This window comes from Schistocerca piceifrons, chromosome 2 (assembly GCF_021461385.2).
Source record: "Schistocerca piceifrons isolate TAMUIC-IGC-003096 chromosome 2, iqSchPice1.1, whole genome shotgun sequence".
Taxonomy (NCBI): domain Eukaryota; kingdom Metazoa; phylum Arthropoda; class Insecta; order Orthoptera; family Acrididae; genus Schistocerca; species Schistocerca piceifrons.
In genome coordinates this window covers 379,837,147-379,863,167 of record NC_060139.1, presented here as the reverse complement: position 1 = coordinate 379,863,167, position 26,021 = coordinate 379,837,147, and the positions used below count along the sequence as shown (strand labels likewise).

The 26,021-nt window shown below is 38.1% G+C and overlaps 1 protein-coding gene across 1 annotated transcript in view; it reads left to right on the top strand.

Moving 5' to 3' along the window:
* The window catches only part of LOC124777745 (threonine aspartase 1), a 54,498-nt gene extending 28,477 nt beyond the window's left edge, over positions 1-26,021 (top strand). Inside the window, exons 4-9 of the mRNA XM_047253246.1 lie at positions 1,911-1,990; positions 2,202-2,269; positions 2,385-2,516; positions 11,856-12,045; positions 14,443-14,594; positions 25,641-26,021. Coding sequence (XP_047109202.1) covers positions 1,911-1,990; positions 2,202-2,269; positions 2,385-2,516; positions 11,856-12,045; positions 14,443-14,594; positions 25,641-25,724 — 706 coding nt within the window. The 3' untranslated portion in view covers positions 25,725-26,021. The remainder of the gene's footprint in view (positions 1-1,910; positions 1,991-2,201; positions 2,270-2,384; positions 2,517-11,855; positions 12,046-14,442; positions 14,595-25,640) is intronic.

Here is a 26,021-nt window from a genome sequence, read left to right as displayed (position 1 = left end):
TGTTGTTGTTATTTTGATTCATGGAGTGTGTTCTCGAAATGGATGTTACTGGGTTGTACAAATTTCACTGGACTGTGTGGAATAGTTCCAAAGTTATTAAGACCTGAAGTTGGGTCTGAAGATAGATTGCCAGATGCGGGTCACGCCACCTTCTTTCACAAGTCATAATCCTGGAACTAATTGGCAGGGGAAACTAATACTTTGTACACGAGTGTTCCACACATGGTTGAATTAGTGTACTGAATTTCAGTCAAATCTGAGACTGTGAGCTGGAGCTCCTGGTTGAACCGACATGGAATGACCCTAAGACATTCTATATGAATATACTCAAGTGACAATGTGGCAGAAGTGTGATGATGTCATAATCTGAAATGCTTGATTGCCCAATAATGTAAGAAAAATATAAATTGCTACATGCAGTAAAGATGACATTAAGTTGCAGACAGGCACAATTGAAAGACACTTACACCTTCGCTTTTGATCCCATCCTTCAAGTGAAACACACACACATTCATTTAAACAAGCAAGTACACCTCATGCACACATGACCACCATCTCTGGCAGCTTGGACTAGAAGCCATTCTGGTCCAAGCGTCTGGAAATGGCTGTCATGTTTGCATGAGGTGTGCTGTGTGTGTGTGTGTGTGTGTGTGTGTGTGTGTGTGTGTGTGTGTGTGTGTGTGGGCGCGCCTTTTTGTGATAAAGGCTGTGGCTGAAAGCTGAAGTGTTAGTCTCTCTTAATTGTGCCTTTTTGCAACTTAATATGTCATTCTTACGGTAAGTAGCACTCTTATCTTTTCCATACATTTTTGATATTCCAGCCAGAACTTCCCACTGGTTAATCATTCAGTAAAACATTATATGACAAGCACAGTGACAGTGCTTGGTATGTGTCATATTCCAACATGTCCCTCTCAGTGTTTCATTGTATGATTGAGCATTTTAATCATGACACCATTGCTTTTCTTCCACCACGTCACCACCTTGTGTTTAATGAGTTGTACGTGTGTGCAGTAACCTGCTCCCCTTTCCCACTCCAGTGCTCTGCTAATTTTATCTCAACAATTCATCTCTTCTTCATCAATAGATATGAATGTTTTTGTTGAATCATATACTGATAATATATATTTTCCATTGTTCTATAAACATTAACTCCTATATAAATGAAAAACACATAAGATCCTTTACATTATTTATGTCAAATTGTTATTTGGCATGGTTTACTACATTTTTAATATGATAAACCAAAGTGTGTGTAATTAGTAAGTAATAATTACATTTTAACTTTAGTTTTATGAATTGGCCTGCAAATTTTGTGCAGTTGTGACACAGCTGACAATGAAAATTGCGGTCAAATAAAATTTATTTCATTGTGAAATTAGGCACACACATTAACAAATAAAGCATGACTGATGTGCAATTTTTTAGCATTAAAATGTTTCCCATTTTAAAATTTCATCAGTTTAAAGCAAGCTTGATTTGGGAAAATGTATAATTTTTGTGAGGGTGCTGAAGTAGCAAATGTAAAGATTACGAGAAATTGTGGAGAAAACATAAATTTCTGGTCAGTAGATCCAATAGTTATAGAGGTATGACCATTTTATGGATTCAAAACATTACAAAAATCACACAATTTTGGAAAAGGAAATCAATAATTCAAGAAGTGAAATTTGAAAAAAAAAAGCTTTAATTTTGGATTTTACCTTACTGTAATGTATAGAATAAAAAGACAAGCTGCAAAATTCTATAGCATGTTGGTTCAAATGTATTTTTTTATTTGTTGGTTTTACAAATAAAGACCCAATAATGCTTTGCTGCTTTGTAATTGCTTGATAACCACAGATTCATTTTCATCACGTAAAACATAAAATGCTTATCTGTGCTGAAGTTACGGCTTCAATCCTTTCCAGTATGCTCGTTGGAGATAGTGCCCGTGCCCATGCTGCAAAAGTGGGTGTTGAGCTTGTGCCTCCAGAAGCTCTTGTCACAGGTATTGTATAAGTTATTTATGGCCAAGAATAATGTATGTGTGATAAATATTGACATGTAGGGGATTATATGTGTGAAAGTAACTTTAAAAAGCCTTGCTTACTTTACATGGTTATTGAGTTTGCAGTACTATGATTGGCTTATTGACTATATTGTAATATACTTTGAGCACTGAGAACATCTAGAGAAGTTAATATTGCCTTTTGTTACAGCGGAACAACAGAGAAGGTATAATAAATACAAGAGAAGAGTAACAATTGCTCCAGAAGATCAGATGGAGGTAAACAACATTAAAGTTGCTTTTTCATTGGAGTCAGGTCTTCAGAAAAATACCTATCAGAATTTAATATGTAATGTGTCACGTAGGTACCAAAGACCAGATTTTTTTTTCACAGGATACTGGAGCTGAATGGGAACCTGCACGTTTAGATACTGTTGGAGCAGTGTGTGTAGATTTTCAAGGGCATGTTGCTGCAGCGTGTTCAAGTGGAGGTATCATGCTCAAAAGCAAGGGTCGGGTTGGACAGGTCTGTAAGCACTCTTAATTGGAAAATATAACAATGAAAACAATTTTTGACCAAATAATCTAATTGGATAGGTAAAAAATCTTCTCACCATGTGGCAGCAGAACACAAACATAAAAGAAGATTGTAATTAGACAAGCTTTCGAAGCCAATGGCTCCTTGTTCAGGCAGAAAGCTTGAAGGGTTAGGGAGAGGGGTTAAAGAAAAAGACTGGAGAGTTCTAGGAAAAGGAGATTTCAGAAAAGTCACCCAGAACCGCGAGTCAGGGGAGACTTACCGCACAGGTTCCCATGCAATAACTCTCCCATGACCAGTGGTTCTGGGTGACTCCCGAAATCTACCCCTTTTCCTAGACCTCTCCAGCCCTTTTCCTTTACTCCTCTTCCCTCCCTTCCAACCATTGTGCCTGAAGGAGGAGCCACTGGCTCTGAAAGCTTGCCTAATTACAACCTTCTTTAATGTGCGTGTTTTGCTGCTGCTTCGCTATTAATTGGAATGTTAGATCACCCACTTTACTATACAGGGGTAATATTCATGTGGATATAAGTTTTGGTTTTAAGCTAACCCATTGTCTTGCATTTCAGGACACCACATAGCAGCAGCTATTTTTCTGAAAGTAAGATTGTGATAGAAAATCACAGTTGTACTCCTCAAAACAAGAGGCTTGAAGTATTACAATGTTTCAGGATGTTATGGTAACTAAAAAGGCCAACATCTTTTCTCACAAATATAGCCCTGTCAACAAAGATAAAAAAATGTGTCCTGGGGGAAACAGTCAAGTGTTTGCAAATTTTTGTACTGTTGTATTGAGTGTCATGAACAATATACTAAAAAACCTAAGTGACGTATGTGAGCGTGGGGATGGGGAGAGGCACACGTAAAAAAGACTTTCATAGGTTTTTCTTGAATATTCTGTAAACTGCAACATCTAGCAAAAACATTTCCCAGTACAGAATTAAATCTTAAAAACAGTTAAATGAAGTGAGTTAAGAAAAATATTAAATGTGTGTACAATATCTAAGTGCAGCAGAGCTGTCTTAAGGGATGAATTGTGTTCTGTGAGTGAGTGTAACAAGCTGGAAAGGCAGGGGTGGAGATCAGAAGTGTGAGGGAAGGTAAGTCAACAGATTGTGGTCATGCACTTCTCTCCGTGGTAGGTCTGCAAAATGAAGAGTGCGCAGTCAGTTTACCATTCTCTCCACCACACTAGATCACAAAATGCTCCAGGGCATTTCACAAAGTTATACCAACATCTCTGCAGCCCAGCTCGCATGATGAGGGTGTTTACTTTCCACTTAGTGTTTTATTACTTCAGTGAATATAGATATGAGTTGCTATTAATACAAATGCAAGAAAAGCATATGTACAGATTCTATGTAAATCTCTGCACACTGGTATAAGGGAAATTGATTGTTAGTCATACTTTACGACAGTCGTAGCATTCTTCAAGGACAGGCAACTTCACCGCCATGAGCACTGTTCCCTTTTCAGTGTATCGACAGTTTGTTTCTGACCACCATGTCCTCTGCAGTTCTCTTGTGTAAGTAGATGAAATAACTTCACTGAGATTGAGTTAATATAGTGGAGTTAGTTACATGTTCCGTAAATCATTTGAATGATTCTTTTATCGAAATGATGTGGAATGAGTCAATTTACAGGATATGTATATGTGATTAGTGTCAACATTATGAACACATTATTGTTTTAGTCCTACTCATGCAACTGTGCTTAAAACAAGTTGTTGTTGTTGTTGTTGTTTTTCCTGGCTACCAGTTTTTAAGAATAAATGGATGGAATAGAAGGAAAATTGTCCAGGGGAAATGATTTTGAATTAGATTTAAAACATGCTGTGCTACCTGTCAGACACTTTACATTATTGGGCAAATGATCAAAAATTTTTGTTGATACATATTGAACTCCTTTCTGAGCCACTGGCAACATTAATACTGAGTAATAAGTAATTTTTCCCTCTGGTGTTGTAGGTATGGACATCAGTGTTCTCCTCAAAATGTGATGGATTATTAATGAAGAATTTCATTAGCAAATATATGTATTGTGGCATAGTTAAAATGCTTAGCTCCTTAAAGAGGTGCCTACATTACATCTGTGGGTGAACACCACATATTATTCTTACTGATCACTTTTGTGCAATCAATGCTTGCTTTCTAAGTGGTGTGTTACCCCAGAAAAATATTCTGTAAGACATTATTGAGTGGAAATATGCAAAATATGTCAGAAAAATTATACTTCTGTTTCCAAGATTAGCAATTATACGAAGAACAAAAGTAGCTGAAAGTAATTATTTGAGAAGCTCAGTAATATTTTTATTCCAGTTCAAGTTTCCATTAATATGTACACCCAAACATTTATAGCATTCTACCCTGTTTACTGACTCTTGCTTTTGTGCTACATCAGTTGTTGTTATGACTCTATTTGTTGTACAGAATTGAGTATAGTGTGTTTTTTTTTCAAATTTGGGGAGAGTTTATTTTCTGAGAATCACTTTATAATTCTTTGGAAAATATCATTTACCATCTCTTCCATTACTTTTCCTCTTATGGGATTTATTATAGTACTGGCATCCCCTGCAAAAGCACCAATTCTGCATGTTGATTGTTAAGTGGAAAGTCATTCACATGCCTAAGCAATAGGAGTGGGCCCAAAATTGAACAGGATTTCCTTTGTGGTTTCTCCCCAGTGATTACAATTTTCTATCCTTCCAATATTGTTTGAATTATTCAGCACAACATTTTGCATTCCCCACAAAACTTGAGTTTTTCTAGGAAAGTAACATGAGCTAATCAAACACCTTGAAAAGATCACAGGAAATTCCAACTGGCAATATTTTATAATTTAAGGTTTGTAATAACTAGCATTATCAGTCCAGCAATCTTTTGGAATCAAAAGTGTGATGTACTTAGTAAATTGGTGACTCTTTAAGTGTGAGACTGCTCTTGACTATATTACATTTTTGGATATTTTGCAAAAGGATGTCAGTAAGCAAATTAGGTGATAATTGTTTAAGTCTCTCTTCTTACCTTTCTTATGATGAGGTTTCACAATTGCATATTTTAACTTGTCCGGAAAAATTCCTTTTGCTATCGATGCACCGCAGATATAATTAAGGACACTACTTATTAAGTTGGAACAACTCAAAATTCTGTTCAGCACCATATGAGATCTTGCTTTTTAGAGTTCTATTTATTTCATTGAAGGATGTTTGTCCTACTTCTGGTTGCTTCAGGTTTTTTCGAATGACATATTTTTGCTGCCACATTTAGCAAGTAACTGTTAAAAGTATCTGCAACTTTTGAACTCTCAGTCACATAATTATCATTTAATTTAATTGCTGTGGTATCCTGTACATTAACTAGCTGTCCTTTCTCCCATTTGACAGTATCACATATAGTTTTAATCTTATTATCTGTATTATTTATTTCAATTAGGACGTGCATGCTTCTGGACGTTTTAATGACTTACGTTGAAATACTGCAGTATTTTTTGTGGCATGCAGATAATGTCAGCTCTTGCCTTATTCTGGACTTTATATAAATTTCCCTTTTGCTCTTACCTGAGATTTTAATTCCCTTCATTATCCATGGCTTACCTGTTTTCTAATTGATCTTCTGGATAATTTTTGGAAAGCAGCTTTCGGATATTAACTCAAGTTTACTATAGAATACATAGAACTTGACATTAGTATCTTGTTCTATCCCTTATGTATTTTTAGTTGTTTAGTACTTATTTGCAGTTGCCCATTGACCTTTTATGTAAAATACATTTCTATAAACAGTGGCTGAGAAGTGCTTAATTTGTGAGTGTGATGTTGTCAGTGACCTGCATAGTGTTGGTGTGGAGGCATTGGATTGGTAGATGTGGCATCTTGTTGCTGTCTGTTGTTGGCAGTGAATTTTAAATCCATGTAACTGTTTAAATGCGAACATTTTTAGGTTAGGCTTTACCGTGACTGTTACTGACATTAAATGAAACAACAAGTTCACTGTTACCAGTCACCGTTTTATTCCACGACGTGTTTCGAAGGTTTAAACCCCCATCATTGGGTGGATTTACATTAGTAAGTGTTACATATACTGCCACATTTGTGAACAAATATGGCGTCTGGAATCAGCTGGGTGCAAGGTTCGTATATCAGAAGTGAAGACATAATCGCAGAGTGCAAAGAATATACATCATAACAATATTATTACAGAATAATTGCTTTAAGCATTTGGCGGTGTTTGTTTTGAGGTGTCAAATATATGTGTGTGCACTCAGCTGATTCCAGACGCCATATTTGTTTACAAATGTGGCAGTATATGTAATACTTACTAATGTAAATCCACCCGATGATGGAGGTTTAAACCTTCGAAACGCGTCGTGGAATAAAACGGTGACTGGTAACAGTGAACTTGTTGTTTCATCTAATGTCAGTAACAGTCACGGTAAAGCCTAACCTAAAAATGTTCGCATTTAAAGTTAATCTGCCCAGTCAGGCAATCAAGGCTATTTTCGAATACAAAAACAGTGCAGAAAAGGTCGCAATGACGACACAACACATACACTTCAATAGGAATTGTCTCAAGAATAACGTCATCCCAAATTATGTCAAGATTGACATCAAAACAAACACAACTGCGAAGAAAACACTGGAAATCGCACGAAAACTCTGGGTGAAAAATGAACTGAAAGAACTTTATATTAAAAAACAAATGTTCAATGCACAGCTTTATAAAGCAGAATTACAGTTGGGAAAGTTGCTTCATAGATTAGAATATGATTCCATAACCAAAAAAGTCAAAGAGTACACCGAGTTCATCGTACAGAAAACGAAAACTACACAGAAGAAAAAAATAGCCAATCTTATAAAGCAACAATTACCTCCCAATCCGAACGAAAACAGCCAAAAGAAACACACATTCTACACACCATTCCTCAACAACACGAACATAACTTTCACTCCAGAAGAAGAGGCACTACTCTGCAAAGGCTTAAAACACAATGTTCAAGCTCCGCTGGATCAAAAGAACCAAGAAAAGCTCATCACTTGTGCAACACAAATCTCGACCATCGCCTTTAAGAAGCAAACTGACAGAATATCAGCCTGCCACAAAATTAATGAAATCATTGAAAAGGAAATTGCAAAACCTTTCCCAGCATACAAGAAAAGAGAAGAAGCCCTTACACGTACCATTAAGACTAAATTAAAAGTAAATAATGCAATAATTGTAAAAGCTGACAAGGGCAACACAACTGTTGTAATGGACAGAACAACATACATAGAAAAAACTTTAGACTACTTCCAAACTAGCAACGTAATTGAAATACATAAAGATCCAACAGCCAGAATACAAAAGGAGATTAAACACATTTCAAACAACATTAACTTCCTACTCACCATCCAAGAAGCAAGAAACATTGTAACAATGAGCCCACAAGCACCTTGCCTTAGATCACAACCAAAGATCCACAAAAATGGGACCCCCATCAGGCCCATAGTGAACTGTAGGAACAGCCCAACATTCAAGCTCAATAAAATACTCTTCAGAATTCTCAAACAAACATACACATTCAGTAATGAGAGAACACTTAAAAACACAACAGAATTTACAAAATATGTCAAAAACATACAAGTACCTGATGGAGCCACACTTGGCTCATTTGACATACAAAACCTATATTCCTCTGTGCCAATAGATCCCACACTACAGATAATTAATGTCAACCTACATAAACACAAAAATATCCCTTCAACTCACATTAATGAACTAATGGACCTGCTTGAATTCACACTTTCACACAACTATTTTAAATTTAACAATAAAATCTATCAACGAACAGATGGTCTGGCAATGGGCTCAAATCTTTCCGGATTGCTAGCAGAAATATTTATAAGTAACCTAGAAGACAAAATCCTGAATTCCAATCACCCCCTCCTGAAAAATATCATCTACTACTACAGATATGTAGATGATACCATCATTTTAATCCAAGGCACTAAAGATGACATCAGTGAGTTGACTCAGTTTTTCAACAACTCCCATGAAAACATAAAATTCACAGTTGAACATCAAAAAGACGACAGTATAAATTTCCTAGACCTTACCATTAGAATAAAGAATAACAGACATCAGTTTGAAATTTATCGGAAGCCTACCACAACACATACCACAATCCACAACTCCTCTTGCCACCCCGCAGCACACAAAATGGCAGCATTCCGGTACATGATTAATAGAGCTATCCAACTACCACTCTCAGAAGATAAATGTGATCAAGAAATTGAGATAATAAAACAAACAGCTATTGAAAATGGTTGTAACAGCTCCATAGTAGACACTCTAAAACACTCAATAATGGCAAAGGAATCACAACACAAAAAACAAAAAGAGAATAACACCTTCCATACAATCCCCTTTCTGGGTAACATTTCATACCAGATTGCCAATGTCTTCAAACGGAAAGGCATAAGCATATCCTTTATAACAGACAACAAGATTGGACAGAAGTTACCCCACAAAATCGGCACACAAAACCCACTTCATCACACAGGTGTGTACAAAATTGAATGTTTGGACTGTGACTGCTTCTACATAGGCCAGACAGGCAGATCATTTGAGATTAGGTTCACGGCACACATGGCAGCACTAAAAAACAAAAAATATCACACATCAGCAATAGCTACCCACCTGCATGAAACAAAACACCATGTTAACAACACAAGTATTAGCATTTTACACATCCAACCAAAAGGCAGAAAACTAGACATCCTTGAAACACTCCAAATATACAAACGTCAAATGAAACAACCAGAATCCATCTTAAATGACAAAAATGACAATATTTACAATAGTATCATCTCCGTTTTCAGCAACTGCCTACATTCATAAAAATGCACACACACACACACACACACACACACACACACACACACACACACACACACACACACACACACACCCTAATATTTACCATAAATATTGACAGCTGCCAAGAGTACAAGAGATTGACCTCATTCACAGATAATTCGTCACACCAACAGCTTGTACCCCTTGTCAGCTTAAAACTGTATGTACATCAACTACTGGCACAAATGTATATCTATCTGCATATTTTATAGCATTAACCAATGTATTACCCCAACCTTTAGGCAGCTAATATATGCAACATGCAATCTTAAGACTCCTTGCCATGTAAATGTTTCCTCTCATATAATCACTCTTTCCTCTCTCCCTCTCTCTCTCTCTCTCTCTCTCTCTCTCTCTCTCCCTCTCCCTCTCCCTCTCCCTCTCCCTCTCACTCACTCACACACAGACACACACACACTCTTTCTCTCTCTCTACCTCTCCTTCTGCCTCCAGCCCCTCACTTCACACCTGTTTATTAACCCCAATCAAAGAGTGTAATGTATGTATGATTTTACTGTTGTAGCCAATATGATCATTGTAATTACAGTCAGTAACATTTCACCTAATTGTTATCAATAAGTATGAAGTTTAAGCCATTTTAACATTTCACCTGATTGTATAAATGAGTACGAATGTTTGCTGTTTTAACTTGTCAGAATTGGATTTATATACCACCTGAAGTACACACACATATATTTGACACCTCAAAACAAACACCGCCAAATGCTAAAAGCAATTATTCTGTAATAACATTGTTATGATGTATATTCTTTGCGATTATGTCTTCACTTCTGCTATACGAACCTTGCACCGAGCTGATTCCAGACGCCATATTTGTTTACAAATGTGGCAGTATATGTAATACTTACTAATGTAAATCCACCCGATGATGGAGGTTTAAATCTTCGAAACGCGTCGTGGAAATAAATAAAACGGTGACTGGTAACAGTGAACTTGTTGTTTCATCCATGTAACTGTGTTGTAGTCAATTTGTGATGCGTTATGAATGACCAGAAACTTACTGCATTTTGTCACCATTAATTGTGTACTGGTAGGCTGCACAAATTTTGTCCATTTAGGAATTACCGGAAATTGTAGAGCGAACTGCACTTGCTGGAGCCACTTACCATGCACTCACAGTGTATCCTGTAAGGTGGGTGTCAGTGTGTCAGTGTGTCTGATGGAATAGGACTGATTACGTTTAAGCGTACAACGATAAATCTGCTGTAATGCATTGCTTGACTTGTGTTGAAATATCTGAAGTCCCATAACATCTCGATGACCTATTCTGTTACAGAGGAAGCCAATTTAAGCCTCTGTACCTTTTCAGATGGTGGAGATCTGAGGCTGGGGTGATGCATGTGATACCTTGCAGCTGCATAAAATATTCCAGCCATTGATAGTGGAGACAATGAAATCGATATTGTCGAATACATGTTGACAGCATGTTACGCTTGGGGCAAGCTCCTCAGTGTGGTAAACAGTTGACAGCTCCAGCCATTCACTTTTTGTTACATAATAGCTCAGTTAACAGCTGCAAATAAATACCCAATCCTTAACTGGTATCATACAATTTTGTCACATACGGGTATATGTTGGGCATATTATTCCAGTATTTCACTCCTCTGGCATGCTTTCGTTTACCCATCTGTTCTTTAGTAGTTTAAATATTTCAAGTCATAGAGATTTCCTCCCTGATTTTATTAGTTCTGACATGATCCTGTCTTCACTGGGTGCATGGTTATTTTTTAGTTTATTTATCACTGTTTCCACTTCCAGCATTGTTGGGTTTTGTACCTCATCCCTTTAAGTTTCTCTTGCCTCTGTGTTCTCTTCCTGTAATTCAGGAAGCTGGCATTCGATTCTCTGAACTGTAGAAGCCCAGTTTGCTTTTTCCGTGTTTGTATGTTAGCGGACAGCTGGACAGAGAAGATCATGTGTTAATAAAGCTTTCTGTTCACAGCAGCTTGTATTATCAGTCCCAGAATAGTGTACATCCAACCTGGTAATCCTGCACAGCATTACTTGGATTACAAATGATTATTGTTTTAAGTTCACTTTCTTTCAAATTATCTGAATTGTTGTAGGTGAAACTTTTTCACCTGACAATTTAACATGTAAACAGTTTCATATCTTTCATACCATTGCAACTGCATGTTATTTGACTAGTACAACTTTCAATAGTAGTATGAACTATTCAGTCTTTACTATTACACTATTTTCTTGCTATATATGCATCATTTTCCTTTCTCTGTTTTGGAACTGTAGATTTCAGCAAGAAATATGATCCAGTCACATCTTTTTCATAGATTGTTGACAATAGATGGATTATTGTTTTTATTTCTGCTTTGAGTTAAACAGGTTGAGGAAATAATAAACACTAATTAGTGATGATGATTGAGATCTTGATTGCATGCTTTTCAATGGCTATTTTTAGGCAGGTATCCCTGGATTTGGTTGTTGGGCACAGGATGCGAGAGGTGATATTGATGCTGTAGCAGTGTCATCATCTGGTTGCGGAGAACAGTTAATACGTACTTTCCTTGTTAAAGAGACAGCTACAATGTTGGAGGAAAGCATTTGTGCAGTTAGAGGCCTAAAGGATGCATTAAAACTGAAATATTTAGGTAAGTCTTTGATTGTGTTAAACATAAGGTATTATTAGGCACATCTGACATTAAATGAATTTCTAATGATAACAACCAATAGGATTAACATGGATTCAAAAAGAGGGATAATAATATAATGAAGTATGGAAACTTATGTTGAATTCCTCAGTGAAAAATGTTGGATGAGTGCAGAATGACAGAAAAAGATTGCAATTGTTTTGTAAACCACATGTAACATAATACTGATGTTCAGTATTAAGAAATAAATATTGAAATCTAGACAATATGTAATAATTGCATATTTGACATTCCAATTTAACTATGAAAAATTGTGTTGTTAAGATCATTCCGTCCTAGCAGTGAATATATGCAAAAACATTTCTCATTTCTGTGTTCCACTTGCTAACTCTTAGTGTGGTCTGTGGTTCCATCTTATTTGAAGATTTATTTAATGCATTATATGCTCCATCTTATGATAATGACTTAAAAGCCAAATGAATATCGATAAATTTTTAATTTTTACAAGAAGTTGACAGCCATGGTGGAATCACAGCCTGAAACTTGAAGAAATTCGTAGTAGCTGTGAAAGCCTACATAAAAGAAAGAGATTAAAATATTAAAACTGTCAATATCAAAATGTCAAATTAAACTGTAACATTTTTTTAAATGGGGTGACACAACGTAGGGTAAGTTGCAATTTGGAGAGCCCTATGTTGCATTTCATTAAAATGTCATTGAAGTAGGTGACTGACCATAACAACAAAATAATTACATGCATGTCTGAAGGAACAGACACTATCATTAATCCACAACAGTAGAAAACATTTTGAAATTAATTCGCTGACTGCAAATTCCATGACATCAGCTGTATTAGTTATGTAGGAATATTGACACAAGAAAATTTGTGCTTGATCAGGACTTGAACCTGGATTTCGTGCTTATTGTGGGTGGTCACCTTGACCATTTTGGCTATCTGTATACATTCCCTAGACTGACCCAAACTTGTCCATCACACTGTCTACATCCTTATACCGTAGTTGACTAAATTCATCACCTAATGCTCATAGCATTACTCGTATTCCTGCAACATGGAGGATGAGACAACATTGAATCAAGACCAGTGTTATCATCATTGTGTGCCGACCTAGGCTTGTAATACTTACACACATGATGTAGAAACGATAACATGTAGAAGTTTAGGTTGGTCCCAAGAGCATGCATGGATAGTCGTTATGGCAACTGCTCGCAGTAAGTGGGAAATTCCGGTTCAAGTACTGATCCACCACAAATTTTCATATGTCATTATTGAGTAGTAGATCTCTATCTAATACAGCTGATGTCAATGAATTAACAGTCAGAATTAACTTCAGAACCAAACAATTGTTTACAATATGATACTCCACTTTCTAATTTCAGTAAAAAAGAAACAAAAGGTAAATCGCCAATACAAAGGCTGGTTTGAACACCATAATGCTTTATTAATCTTGGTTTGTGTCGTTGCCTTCCTATGATCTGTGAACAGGCTTATCTGTCCAGCTAAAGAGAGATCTGTATTTTAACAAAGATTATGAATCATGGTGGTGCAAATTGGCATTTTTCACTTATAAAAATAATTGCCAAAGATGAAACAAGCAATATATGTGACAGAACAATTCCAGGACTGATTAAGGCTTGAACTAGGTTTGTTGTCTGACACCTACCCACTGACCTTCTGAACTACTCATAGTTGATGCAGGAATGTCAACTCCTAGCCACTTCCTAAGTACTACCCATGTCTAGAACATACATCTTTTACACCATTCTGTTTAAAAAAATTATGATGTAAGACAGTCACAAGCTACATATGTAATGTAGGGCAGCATACAAATGTATAAAACTCTTGTGATGAATAATGTTATTCATGATAAAGATTGTGTTGATTTCATTGGAGCACTTGATCACCAGTGCACATACCATCTTCCCCCCCCCCCCCCCCCCCCCTCTCTCTCTCTCTCTCTCTCTAACTCCAAAACCCCTCTTTTCCCCATGATGCAGCCTGACTTGAGCAAATAGGGTAGCAGGATGGGGAAGACAGAAGATCTTGGGAAAGACTAGAGTCAAGGTAAGGAAAGCTTCCAAGGAGATGGAAGGCAGGCACCGACTAAGAAGGTAGGATCACAAGATAGAACAGACCACCAAGGAGACACAAAAGCATGAAAGGTGATCTGATGACTCTTTAATTGAGAGAAATGGTCTGATAAAAAAAATGGAGTGAGGAAATTAAGAAAGAAAGAGTAGATAACAGATGTAGCAGGGTGAAGTATGAAACTAATTAATAATGCCATCTCAGATAAATTTGGTTTTGCTGGTAACATGTGGAAAAATGTTTATAGATAATTCTATATCTTTGTTGTGATGTTATTTTTTGTTATCTAGAGTCTCCTTTGAGCCTCAAAGAGGAGGAGAAACTTGCTGGCCTGATAATACTAAAATACAATCCCTTGAAAGACATTGGAGAATTCATTTGGGGACATACAACAAAGACAATGTGTGTTGGTCTCATGAGTACGGCATACAGCCATCCCATGGTAAGTCGTAGATTCACCATAAAGTAACTTCACATTTGTAGTTATATTCGTAAAATAAATCGCAGAAACTTTAAAATGTGAAGATTCGCAAGTGCAGTTGCAGAGAATGACTGGTATTGTTAGACATTATGTGCAGCTTACTTACCTGGTCAACAAGAGACATGTACTCTTTTATTCCAATAAGTAACACAATTAATCTATTGTTTTAGTTTCTTCTTTTTCCCACACACAGAATTTGTAAGGTAGAATACAGGCATTAAAAAAATGCCTGTGCTGGCAATGGCATTCTAGAATTTTGCTATGATATGTTAAAGAAACAATGCCTTTCTCAGCAATGGCACTCTATAATTTTAGTATTACTTGTTAAAGAAATGATACCTTTGTTTGAGTATGTTTTACTTTTCGTTTTGCACTTTCCATGGCTTGTTATTCATCCTTATTACCAGCCATTGTCTTATAATCTGCTATGTTTTGCCTTCCACACTAATGTTTCCATGTTCAAGATAATTCTTCCACTTGTGACAGATTTAATTCTGAACCCACTATGGTGTACAGGGTTTTCATTTTCCTGAAAAACCTTCATTGCATTCATCTTTTTAAATTGCATTTGGTTGCTAGTTGAATCTACTTTCATGTGTTCACAATTTTCATGCTTTTAGGCAACAAAATGTAGTTTAGTGTTTAATGTCTCGTCCATTTGATGTGGGAGGGAAGTTGAATGCCATCTGCCCAAGTATGAGTTCCATGTCTTATCACTGCATCACATCCCTCAGTGTTTTATATAGCTTACCTCAAAAATGCTTTGTTTAGGAAAAATAAATAACATACAACAAGTGGATAAGATTACAATAATAATTTAAGTAATTGACGATAATTCTAGTACTAGATCCAATAAAATAGTGTTTGTAATTGGTAGGTTCAACATAAGTGAGCACACTATGAGTTCTAGTAATTAAATAACAAGACTTCAATAACAAATATGATTTATTGCAAACAAAGATAGAATTAATAATGCCTGACAGAAAATGATCTCACGTAATTTTTTAAAATGTGAAAAATCTTTTTTCAAAAATCTTTTAATTGCCTACATTATGTACATATATGAAAATTAAAATTTGATGACTAGACTACCTTCAGTTGTCAATGCAACCATCCTCAGATCTGCAAACAAGCACAAAAACAGAAAATCACATTAAAAAAACCTTTTTTATAAAGTAATCTTCAGGCTCAAAATGTTTGAGGGAAATGCAGATACTAAGATAAGGGTTCTAGCTTCAAACACAACCTTTATTTGAGTCAGGCTGAAGCTGGTATAAAACAGTACAAACAGTATTTGCCCACTAGATGCTACTGGCTTTCTACTGCAGGTGACTGAGGTGCTGTGTACAGTTGACAGCCTCAGATGGACCGTGCCTGGAATGTTGTGTGTGCCATGGCCATAATGGCGGAGTTGTAGTATTGTGTGGGTTACTACACTCTTCCCTCCTTGGGGGGGGGGGGGGGGAGAGCATGGATGCTGGGCACTTCTGTGATGCTCTGGGGGGGGGGGGGGGGGTTGATGTGTCTTTGGTGTCAGAATGTAATCGTCCTGGACATGAACATGTCTTGGACTGTGCAAACAAGTGCATAGTGGTGGAATGGTGGAAGTGGCAAGAGCACAGACTCGGTCTTCCTCCCCCTCCCAGAGAGCAGGTAGAGGATCCCAGCTCCTCATAGTAAGAGGACGTGTCAACACTGGACACTGCGGTGGGGGCCACGGGCTGGGGAGCCATGGTGTTTGGAGGCAACATAGGTGGTGCTAGCAGGGGGATGGCAGGAAAGGCTGTGCCAGCGTCAGTGGAGGAGGCACCAGTGGCAACACCTGTGGATGCACCAATAAAGCCTCGTCATCCTCAACTGCAAGATCGGGCACTGCAGGGGTAGTGAGAGATGGAGGCGCGTTGTCCATGTGTGGCCCACTTTAGGAGGGTGGGCGGTCACGACTTGGGCAGCTTGCTGCTCGCAATGGATGGTGATGCCAGTGGAAGAGGTGCTTGTGCAGAGGGCCACTGTGAGTTGTTAGTGCCTTGCTGAGAGCACAGCTGATTGAAGTGGCACACCACAAGGTGCTCATATATGTGCACCATGAACACATGTTATTCACACTGGCTGTGGATGATACCTGCAAGCCAATGCAGGTGTCATCCAAACCCTCAGTTTCACACTGGAGTGCTAGGTGCAAATCATGATGATGTCATGTAATGGCATGATTAATTTTGCTTCTCTTAAGAAAGTGTCCACACACTTAGTGGCAAATTTCTTCTTGTGCTGTCTGGTCTACATGCCTTCCCTGTTAAAAATGAACGATGTTCTTCTACTGGAAAAGCTGGTGTAGAACTAGTGGTATTATATGAATCTAGTGGGTGCAACAATTGTTTTTTAGTATCAGGTTAACTGAGCGATTAATTGAATGGTAGTTTATGAGTGAAAAGTTCAATATGTTAGCACTTATTGATACAAAAACACTGCTAAGACTGTCCTAATGTTGAGTTCTAATTTTAACACTCACGTGCAATCATAGACGTTTGTAATAGCCAGCTTATGGCATCGACCCAAATATAATACCAGAAAGGAGTACAAATGGATTTTCTATGATAGAATGCTCGCTCAGATATTGCACAGTTTCACCACTACAAATGTTCACTTTGCGGTCACAGCTTGTATAACGTGCTGCATGGATTTTAGTTATTGAAAAGTCACATTTTACATATTAAAATTGGAATTTCGGTTTTTGTTTTACTCACACATTCACACCCATTTTGCGGCATTCCACACTCATGTTTTAATCATTACTCTGCAAAATTATCACACCTATTCAGAGCTGCTTTTATCTGCATCTGGACATGATGATGAATGAGCTCTAAACTGACTTGTTAGCCTTCACAAAGCAATTCTTTAGCCCACAAAATTCATGCGAACGTACTGTTGTCTGATCGGCTGATACACATCATAGCCAATCCCATATTAGTGTTAAACTGCGAAATCCTGCAACTTTTACCTTTGACCAGTCACAACTTAATAGCTTTCTTGAATAATTTACTAAATGAACCAATTTAGAAAATCCACAGTTATAAAAATAAATCCTCCTTTAAATAATAGAATTGTCATAAAATACCGGATGTGCTAATAACGTCCGGGAACACTTTCAGTTATTTATTGCACAAGAAACAAACATTGTACAGAAAACCTGAAAGTTTTTTATTTAAGTATACCGCCATAGCCTAGTTTGGTAATTTGCAGTTAGTCAGCTCTAGTCGCAAAAATGGCGAGTTCAGGTGCAGCGCGAGCTTTCTGTGTGTTGGAGTTCAACAAAAACAAGTGTGCTTCAGCTGTTCAGCGGATGTTTAGAACCAAACACGGTAAGAAGCTACCAACAAGAAAGGCCATTTACCACTGGCACAACAAATTCATTACAACAGGTTGCTTGTGCCTGGCAAAGAGAAGCGGACATCCCAGTGTGAGTGAAGTGAATGTCGAGTGCGTACGAGAGACATTCATAAGGTGTCCAAAGAAATCGGTGCATCGTGCGTCCCGTGAACTTGAAATAGCTCCAATGACAGTGTGGAAAGTCCTGTGACAGAAGCTGTATATGAAACCATTCAAAATGGAGCTAGTGCAGAAGCTCAGTGACGATGACAAAGACAAGCGTTTTGAGTTTTGTTCGCAGTTGCAACAATTGAATGAGGATGGGGATGGCATTGTTGATCGCTTAATTTTTATTGTCGAAGTCACCTTTCACACTAATTGGAAAGTGAACAGGCATAATTGTCAAATCTGGGGTACAAAGCACCCACACAATGCATTTAATTTGAGCATGATTCCCCAAAGGTAAATGTTTTTTATGCCTTGTCATGTCGAAAACTGTACAGGTCATTCTTCTTCGCCAAGAACACTGTCACTGGATATTCCTACTTGGACATGTTGCAGCAATGGCTGATGCCTCAAATGCAATCGGACTCTCCGTTCATCTTTCAGCAGGATGGGTCTCCACCCCATTTTCATCGTGAAGTTTGTGGGTACTTGAACACGGAGCTGCTGCATCAATGGATCAGCTGTGCTACAGAAGGAGACAGCTGTTTCATGAAATGGCCTCCCCGGTCACCAGATCTCACTCCATGTGACTTTTTTCTGTGGGGACACATTAAAGATCTGGTGTATGTACCGCTTCTAGCTTCTACAATGTGATGTAGAGAGCTCTAGGAGAGAATACGGGAAGCGACTGCCACTGTCGATGATGCCATGCTGGGACGGGTATGGTAAGAATTCGATTACCGTATTGATGTCTGCTGGGTCACTCATGGTTTGCATATCAAATGTTTGTAAAAAAAAATCTTCAGAGTTTCTCTTCAAAATGCTATATGTATGACATCTGTAATATGTTTAGTTCTTGTTAAATAAATAATTGAAAGTGTTTCCAGACTTTATGTACACCCTGTATTTCTTGTTTCTGCAGTTCCATAAACTGGCTAGTTGGCTAGTTGAATTTCCAATTTCCCCTGAGTACAACTCATTGTTTGTAAACAGTTCTCATGCTAATGCATACTCAGTTAATAGATGTAACAACATTCATTTATTATCTTATTGTACATTCACACCATCATTCACACTAATAAACAAATCAAATTAACAATAATTAATGAAAGTCATAATAGTGACAATAGATCAGTTTCATTTCCAAAATATAACTACTTGATAATTTCATAATGCATCAGGTGCTGACACTTTTCGGCCACAATCGTGACTTCTTGCAGCTAGTTATTGTATCAGAAAAAGTCTGTCATGCGATAACCATGACTCATTCTCATTATCTGCTCACTTCCGTCTCTTACTTATGTAGGCATGATGCCTAAGTGTTGCTGCAGGACGCCTGCCCAGGAATGGGAGATGGAGCTGCATCCACAGCTGCCAGCTGTTCAAGAGCTAAGCTGGGCCCTTGTCCCCAATTGGAGTCTTTCTGTAAGAACTGAGAAAAAATGTAGGAGCATCTTCCACCAGGAGTTTCGTGACAAACTGAAGCATTGGCATATTCTATGAGATTTCGGGATTGTAGCCAGATCATGTTGAGTTCTTGCTACAGTATTTTGGCTGGCAACTGTTCAGCCATTATCAAGTGAATGTCCACCACTGGAGTCTGATAGTTCATGGTATCAGCTTTATAGCAAAAATTGGTGTGGAAACGCATGCGCATTGGTGGCCGTGACAGGAGCGTCTTCTGTCAATATCAATGCCTTCTGCAAATACTGTTCTACCTGTGGTGTGCAGGCGCATGCATAAAGGTGAAACTACATGTCCGCTCTCTGTTGGAATGCACGCTCATGTTGCTGAAAACAAACGTCAGATGTTTCCTAGACATGTCATTATGAATAAAATATTTTCTCCTTGAAGATATTAAAGAGTCTCTGGGTCCTAAGCATTGTCCAGTTGAAAGCTGTCATCCCAATTAACAAGATTTTGTGCTAGATGAATTTCCACAGACTCTTTAATTACTGAATCCCAAAAGGTAAGCAGACTCCAGTGGCGGATGGTCACCTGAAGGTGGCTGGATGGGTGCCATCTGAAATATTGTGGTAAGAAGTCAACATGATCTGGCTGCAAACCCAAAACATCGTAGAATATTCAGTACGCCGGGAAAACTTCAAGAATTAAAGCATTCGTGTTTTTAAGTTCTGCACAGGGTGTTCTGTCTCGCCATTGGAGTGTGGACAAAACGGTGTGCTGTGACATGGCAGATGCTATTGTGGGGGCAAAAATATTTAAAGGATTGATCCACAAATTGAGGACCATTATCTGAACCTACCATACGAGGCACATCTTCGCTAGAAAAAATTGTTGACAGCACCTTGCTTCTGCTATAGGAGATGGACAATGAACAACAAAAGGAAACTTGAAAAAAGCATCAACAACCAACAGTCAAAAAAGTGTCCAATATAGATCCATCAAAATCGATACAGATTAGTTACCAAGGTAGTGTGGCTGCTGGCTAAGGAAAAAACACAGCATGCATTGCCAGCTGTTATTTGGAACACTGGCAGCTGGCCATGGCCAGGTGCTCCAGTTTGCAATTAACGCCAGGCCAGAATATGTGCCTAATGCGAATTTGTAGTGTGGGAGGCTCCGCAGTGACCTTGATTTAGCAGAATGATAACCTCCTCTGCACAACTGTACAGAAATCACAACACTGAGAATACCCCCTTCCGTCGACAAGAGAATGACCCTACTCATCAGAGAAAGATGACAACGGGAAGCTTACAGGTTTTGCTACGGGACTAGTGCCTGGCTCAGTGCATGGTCAGGCCACATATTATGTACAAGTCTTGTTTAAGCACTGTGTCTTGTGCAGCTACCATTGATGCGGTCGCGGAGCTGGTAATGGGTAAACCATCAACAGTCTCTTTTGCTTCCTTGTCAAGGAGAAAAAACAACTGTTCTTCCTGATCAAACAACGGATCGGATTGCATGGGAAGCTAAGGCCATGCGTCCACATTTGTGTGTTGTGACATAGGGTGGAAAATGGATCACATAATTATACCTCGACAAAATAAAAGTCCCAACATTGAAGGCAATGAGCGGCTTTGTTGGGTAAGGCAGGCAAAGTGTGAAACAAGGAAACTAAATGTTCATGATCTGTGACTAAGTGGAATTTAATACAACATAAGAATAGATTAAATTTTCTGACAGCATAAGCAATCACAAGGGATTCTTTTTCTACCTGTGAATAGTGTTTGTGAGCCATGATGAGTGTTTTAGATGCAAATGCAGTAGGCTGTTCAGAGCCATCCTCATGAACTGCTCCCACTCCATACTGGAACTAAAGGAGTGTAACTTGATTTTGAGGAACATTTTTATGAAGCATCTGGTGCAGAGGGGTGAGCCAGAGTGGCTGCACCCAGAAGAAACCTGTGATAATATTCTGTTTTATCAAGGAATGTATGCAGTTCCTGCAAATTGGTTGGATGAGGCAAAGGCATTATAGTGGCAACATACTGCACTAGTGGTCAAACATCCTGCCTGGAAAGTTCATGTTTGAGATAAATAACAGAGCATTGAAGAAAATGGGACTTATTAAGACTATACTTAAGGCCTGCAGGGTGCATAAGAGTAAAGAAACAACAGAGGTTACGTATGTATTCTTCTATCATAGTGCCAGTGATGACTGTATCATCAAGGTAACTGATGCATCAAGGGACATAAGCCATAACCTGCTCCAAAAACTCTTGAAATATAGCTGGGGCACTAACCATCCCAAATATTAAATGTTGATGTTGATAAAGACCAAAAGGTGTGTTCACAACAAGCAAATGTTTCAGTGCATCATGTAATAGAACTTGCAAGTAGGCTTCGGCTAAGTCAGTTTTGGGAAAGAATTGGCCTCAGCCAATTTTGCAAGTAACTCATCAGTTTGAGGCAAAGGTTAAGTGTCAATAACATACTCTGCATTTTGGTAACTTTAAAGTAACTGCAAAGTGGAGCTAACTCGACAATTTTTTTCACAATCACTAACAGAGTAGCCCACTCACTTGTTGGAACCGGTTGAACAACGGTGAACGACATCAACTGATCTACTTCAGACTTTACATTTTTGCATAAGGACACAGGTATGGACCACACCCGGAAAAAGCATGACCGAGCTGGAGGTTGAAGCATGACTTGTGCCACGAAATTGTTCGCACACCCTAAACTCTCAGGAAACAAAACCAAAAATTCAAAGCACAATGAATCCAGGGCTTGATAAGGAACCTGGCCCGACACAGGTTGCACAGTGACTGTAATAGAAAATTGCTAATAACCGTTAACAGGGATTGCTAACAATGAAGTATGTGATAGGATGGACTACCGATTTGTATGCCATGGTGGCAGTAAATTGACCAAGAGTAGGAATATGCTGTTTATTGTAACTTACAGACAGTGTGTGATGAGAGCCTACTTTGGGGTGCCCAGCCATACATACATTTGAGAGTTGAGGGGCGAAACAGCCACTCCAGTGTCCACTTGCAGTGACAATGGTTTGTTCATCAAAAACATTCCAATAAAGAGCTTATTGTGACTTGTAGACAGTGATGAAATAGAATTAATGTCCACGTCCATTTGTTTGGAGGAAGGCTGAGAACAACAAACTGACGTAATGCAGCCTTTCTTGCAACATTTGTGTCATGATGTCCACTGCCTGGAGCATGCACCCCTTTCATTATGCACAAAACAAGAGGCACATGATGGAAGTACCAGCTATTGTCCTTGTTGTGACTACTGGTAGGGTTGTCCGTTGTGGACAAGTGTCCTGGTTTGCACAGCACTGACTTCCTCTTTGCTCAGTGAGCCTGTTGCTACGCACTGTTGTGGTTCATTGTCAGTGATGGCGATTTCCCGCGATGCCTCAGTTTGGTGGCTTGCTGCGGGGGTGACCTCACTAGATTGAGCAACGTCCATAACATCTTGTATTCAATGTCTGATTTTCATATTGAAGCACACACTGATGAACTTCTTCATCCAGTGTGAGGCAGAAGATCATGTCATGAACCATGGAGTTGGAGTATGTTTCGTTAGAGCATTTAGCAATACAACAACAGTTACAATTCAGACCCTGTAGCTCCGCTGCCCAACCACATTTCATCAAAGGAGAGTGAGCCCGATTTCTGCAAGGGGCCAACTGACACAACTGATACACACGAGGAGAAATCCACTACAACACAAAGCCTTACAAATATCCTGGTTTGTCACCGTGAGTGCAGCAAAGTGTTGGCAGAGCCATTTTTTGTAAGCTTCCCAATCTTCAGCAAAGTTGTCACATGGCAGAAACAGCAGTAAATGCACCTTAGATGGAACAGTCAACATAGCCACAAGGTTTTCCAAAGTGGCTGTAGCAAGTTGCTGCTTGGTTGAGAAGTGATTGAAGTATCACTTCCATGGAGAAATTATATGAAAAAAACACTCACTCACCTTGGGCACACAAAAGTTCTTCTTGTCGCCACTCCAAACACAGTGAGAAATGTGTTTACAAAAAACCAACAATTTATATTTATGTCAGGGTGTGATGTGATTAATGTAATCAGAATATTACAGTTTGGTAACAAGTAAAAGAGAGACTGGCTGGAACTGGTGCAAGAAAATATTAAGGAAATTCACCTGCAAGTTGCTGAGACACCGTCCTGTGTCGGCGGCCTCAGGTGGAAGGGCCTGGAGCTGCTGAACGGCACTGTAGTTGAATGTGCCATGCACCACAACCATACCGGTGGACATGTGGTAAAAGAGGCAGGTTAAATAGGAAATTTAGTGGTAACAGCAACATAAAAATTCTTTGCCTGTAGGAAGATACTGCAAAAACATACAATCTCCTTGACAAAAATTTTTGTCTTATTTTATGCCCTATGGTATGATCTTCCTTTTAATTTTGTCACAGCTTTTAACTTCTGATTTAATGTTGTACTATGTACTTTATATTTGTCTGGTTTATATATTTCTACAAGTGTAGAACCAGCCTAATTTTTATTGTGCTAAAAATATCTTTTTCCCCTGAACTCGCCTCTTATACAAATGCAAGTTACTGCATGATACGGTTTTTACTGGTACATATAATTTTTGTTCAACCTAAGTCCCACATAAGCATAGTCTGTTTAAAAATTTTCATTTGCTGTAGCACTTTGAGTTTGCATTTAGTTCAGTTCAGACATGATTTATATATAGTATTCATTCTATACTTCATATACTGACATTTTTGCTGTGAGTGATAGGTTTATGTATTTGTTTTTCCTTCAAACGTGAGAAGCTTGAAGACTGCTTCATAATTATTTTTTTTCTATGGTGATTTTCTGTTCTTGTGCCTGTTGGCTGATCTGAAGATGGTGGCACCAACATCTTAAACTAGTCTAGTCATCATATTTTAATTTTCATATATTTAAGCAATCTAGGCAGTTAAAAGATTTTTTTTGAAAAAGGATTTTTTTACATTTTAATGTTGTAGCTCAGTGGTTGTCTCCCTGTTCCACATATCCATTTATTTTATTTTTTTATCTTCAGCTTGATTAGTTGTTTGTATGATTTCTGATTAATGGCTTGACTCTCAGGCTGTGATATTGAAGAAACAGAATTAGAAAAAGAGATGATCAGCCTTACCTTTGGTTCTCACTTGCTCATTTGCTCTATTTTTTTTTTTTTTAAATTCTTGACAGGGGGTCTTCCAGTGAATCACCAGACACTTTGCTTCTGCATCACAATAAAAAATTCATGTTTCATGTCCTGTAATGGCATTTGTGAGCAAGTCTGGTTCTCCGAGTTCTTCTGTAGTATCAGAGCAAATTTGTTCCTCTGATCATCTTTTTGTTTCTGAGTGTGGGTTTTCAAGACCATTTTTTGCAGAAACTTGTGTTATATTTAGTTCACTATGCAAATTTTGTCTTACTGTCTCTCTAGTATTGTTCACCTTAATTGGTGATCATACAAAGGGTTACACTGGTCTTCCTGCACAGTGTCATTAATTTTCTGACTGTTTTCGTCAGTTCTTGCAGAGACAAATTGACCAGGATATTCGACCTCTTCTTGACAATGAGAAAACCATTTGTGTCATTGAAGTAATTATACATATGATATAGCATTATAACTAAACACCTTTAATGTTTGAAAACATTCGATTGCCAAATTTTTAATTACACAAGAAGTTGGAGGCTGATATTCTGCTTGGCATTTAAACCAACCAAGACTGCGGTGCTACTTTGTAATAGTGTCCCCTATAAACAATGCTCAAAACAAACTAAAACAGACAGAAAAACAAAATGATGATTGATAGTTCCAGACTAGACAGGTCAACTACATTCCAAAACCAAACTCATCCCATGTGACTGTCACAATGTGAGGTGCTCAGGCTCACTATTTAACAGTCATACCTTTATAGTGTTTATGCAATTTAGAACAACTGATATAGTGCAAAAGTAAAAGCTGTGTTTATATTATAACCAGTAATTCAGATTTTGACTAGCAGGGGATCAAGAACTTAATGTTGTGTTTTCTTCTTTTCAGAGTCGTGTTTCACTCAACACAAAGCCTGGAGAAATAGCAAAAGTTGAAGGGACTGCATTCAAATGTCGCGGGAAGTTTAACTGATGATGATTGAAGTTTTACTTCTCATCATCCTCTACAATTCAAGTTCTGTTGTATCAGAGAACTAGATACTGGTTTATGGAGTGATTACTGATACGATCTGTCCAGTAACTGAACATGTTTTGTATGTGATCTAATTGGAACATGATGGATATTGTGCTGTTTTGTTACCAGTTGCACTTATCCTTAGGAGACTGAGATTTCCAAACAAACAATATGCACCTCACCTTAAAATAAATTCAACTGTAATATTTTAACAAGAAGTATTGCGTGTCCGAGCAAAGTGCAGCTATGAGATAA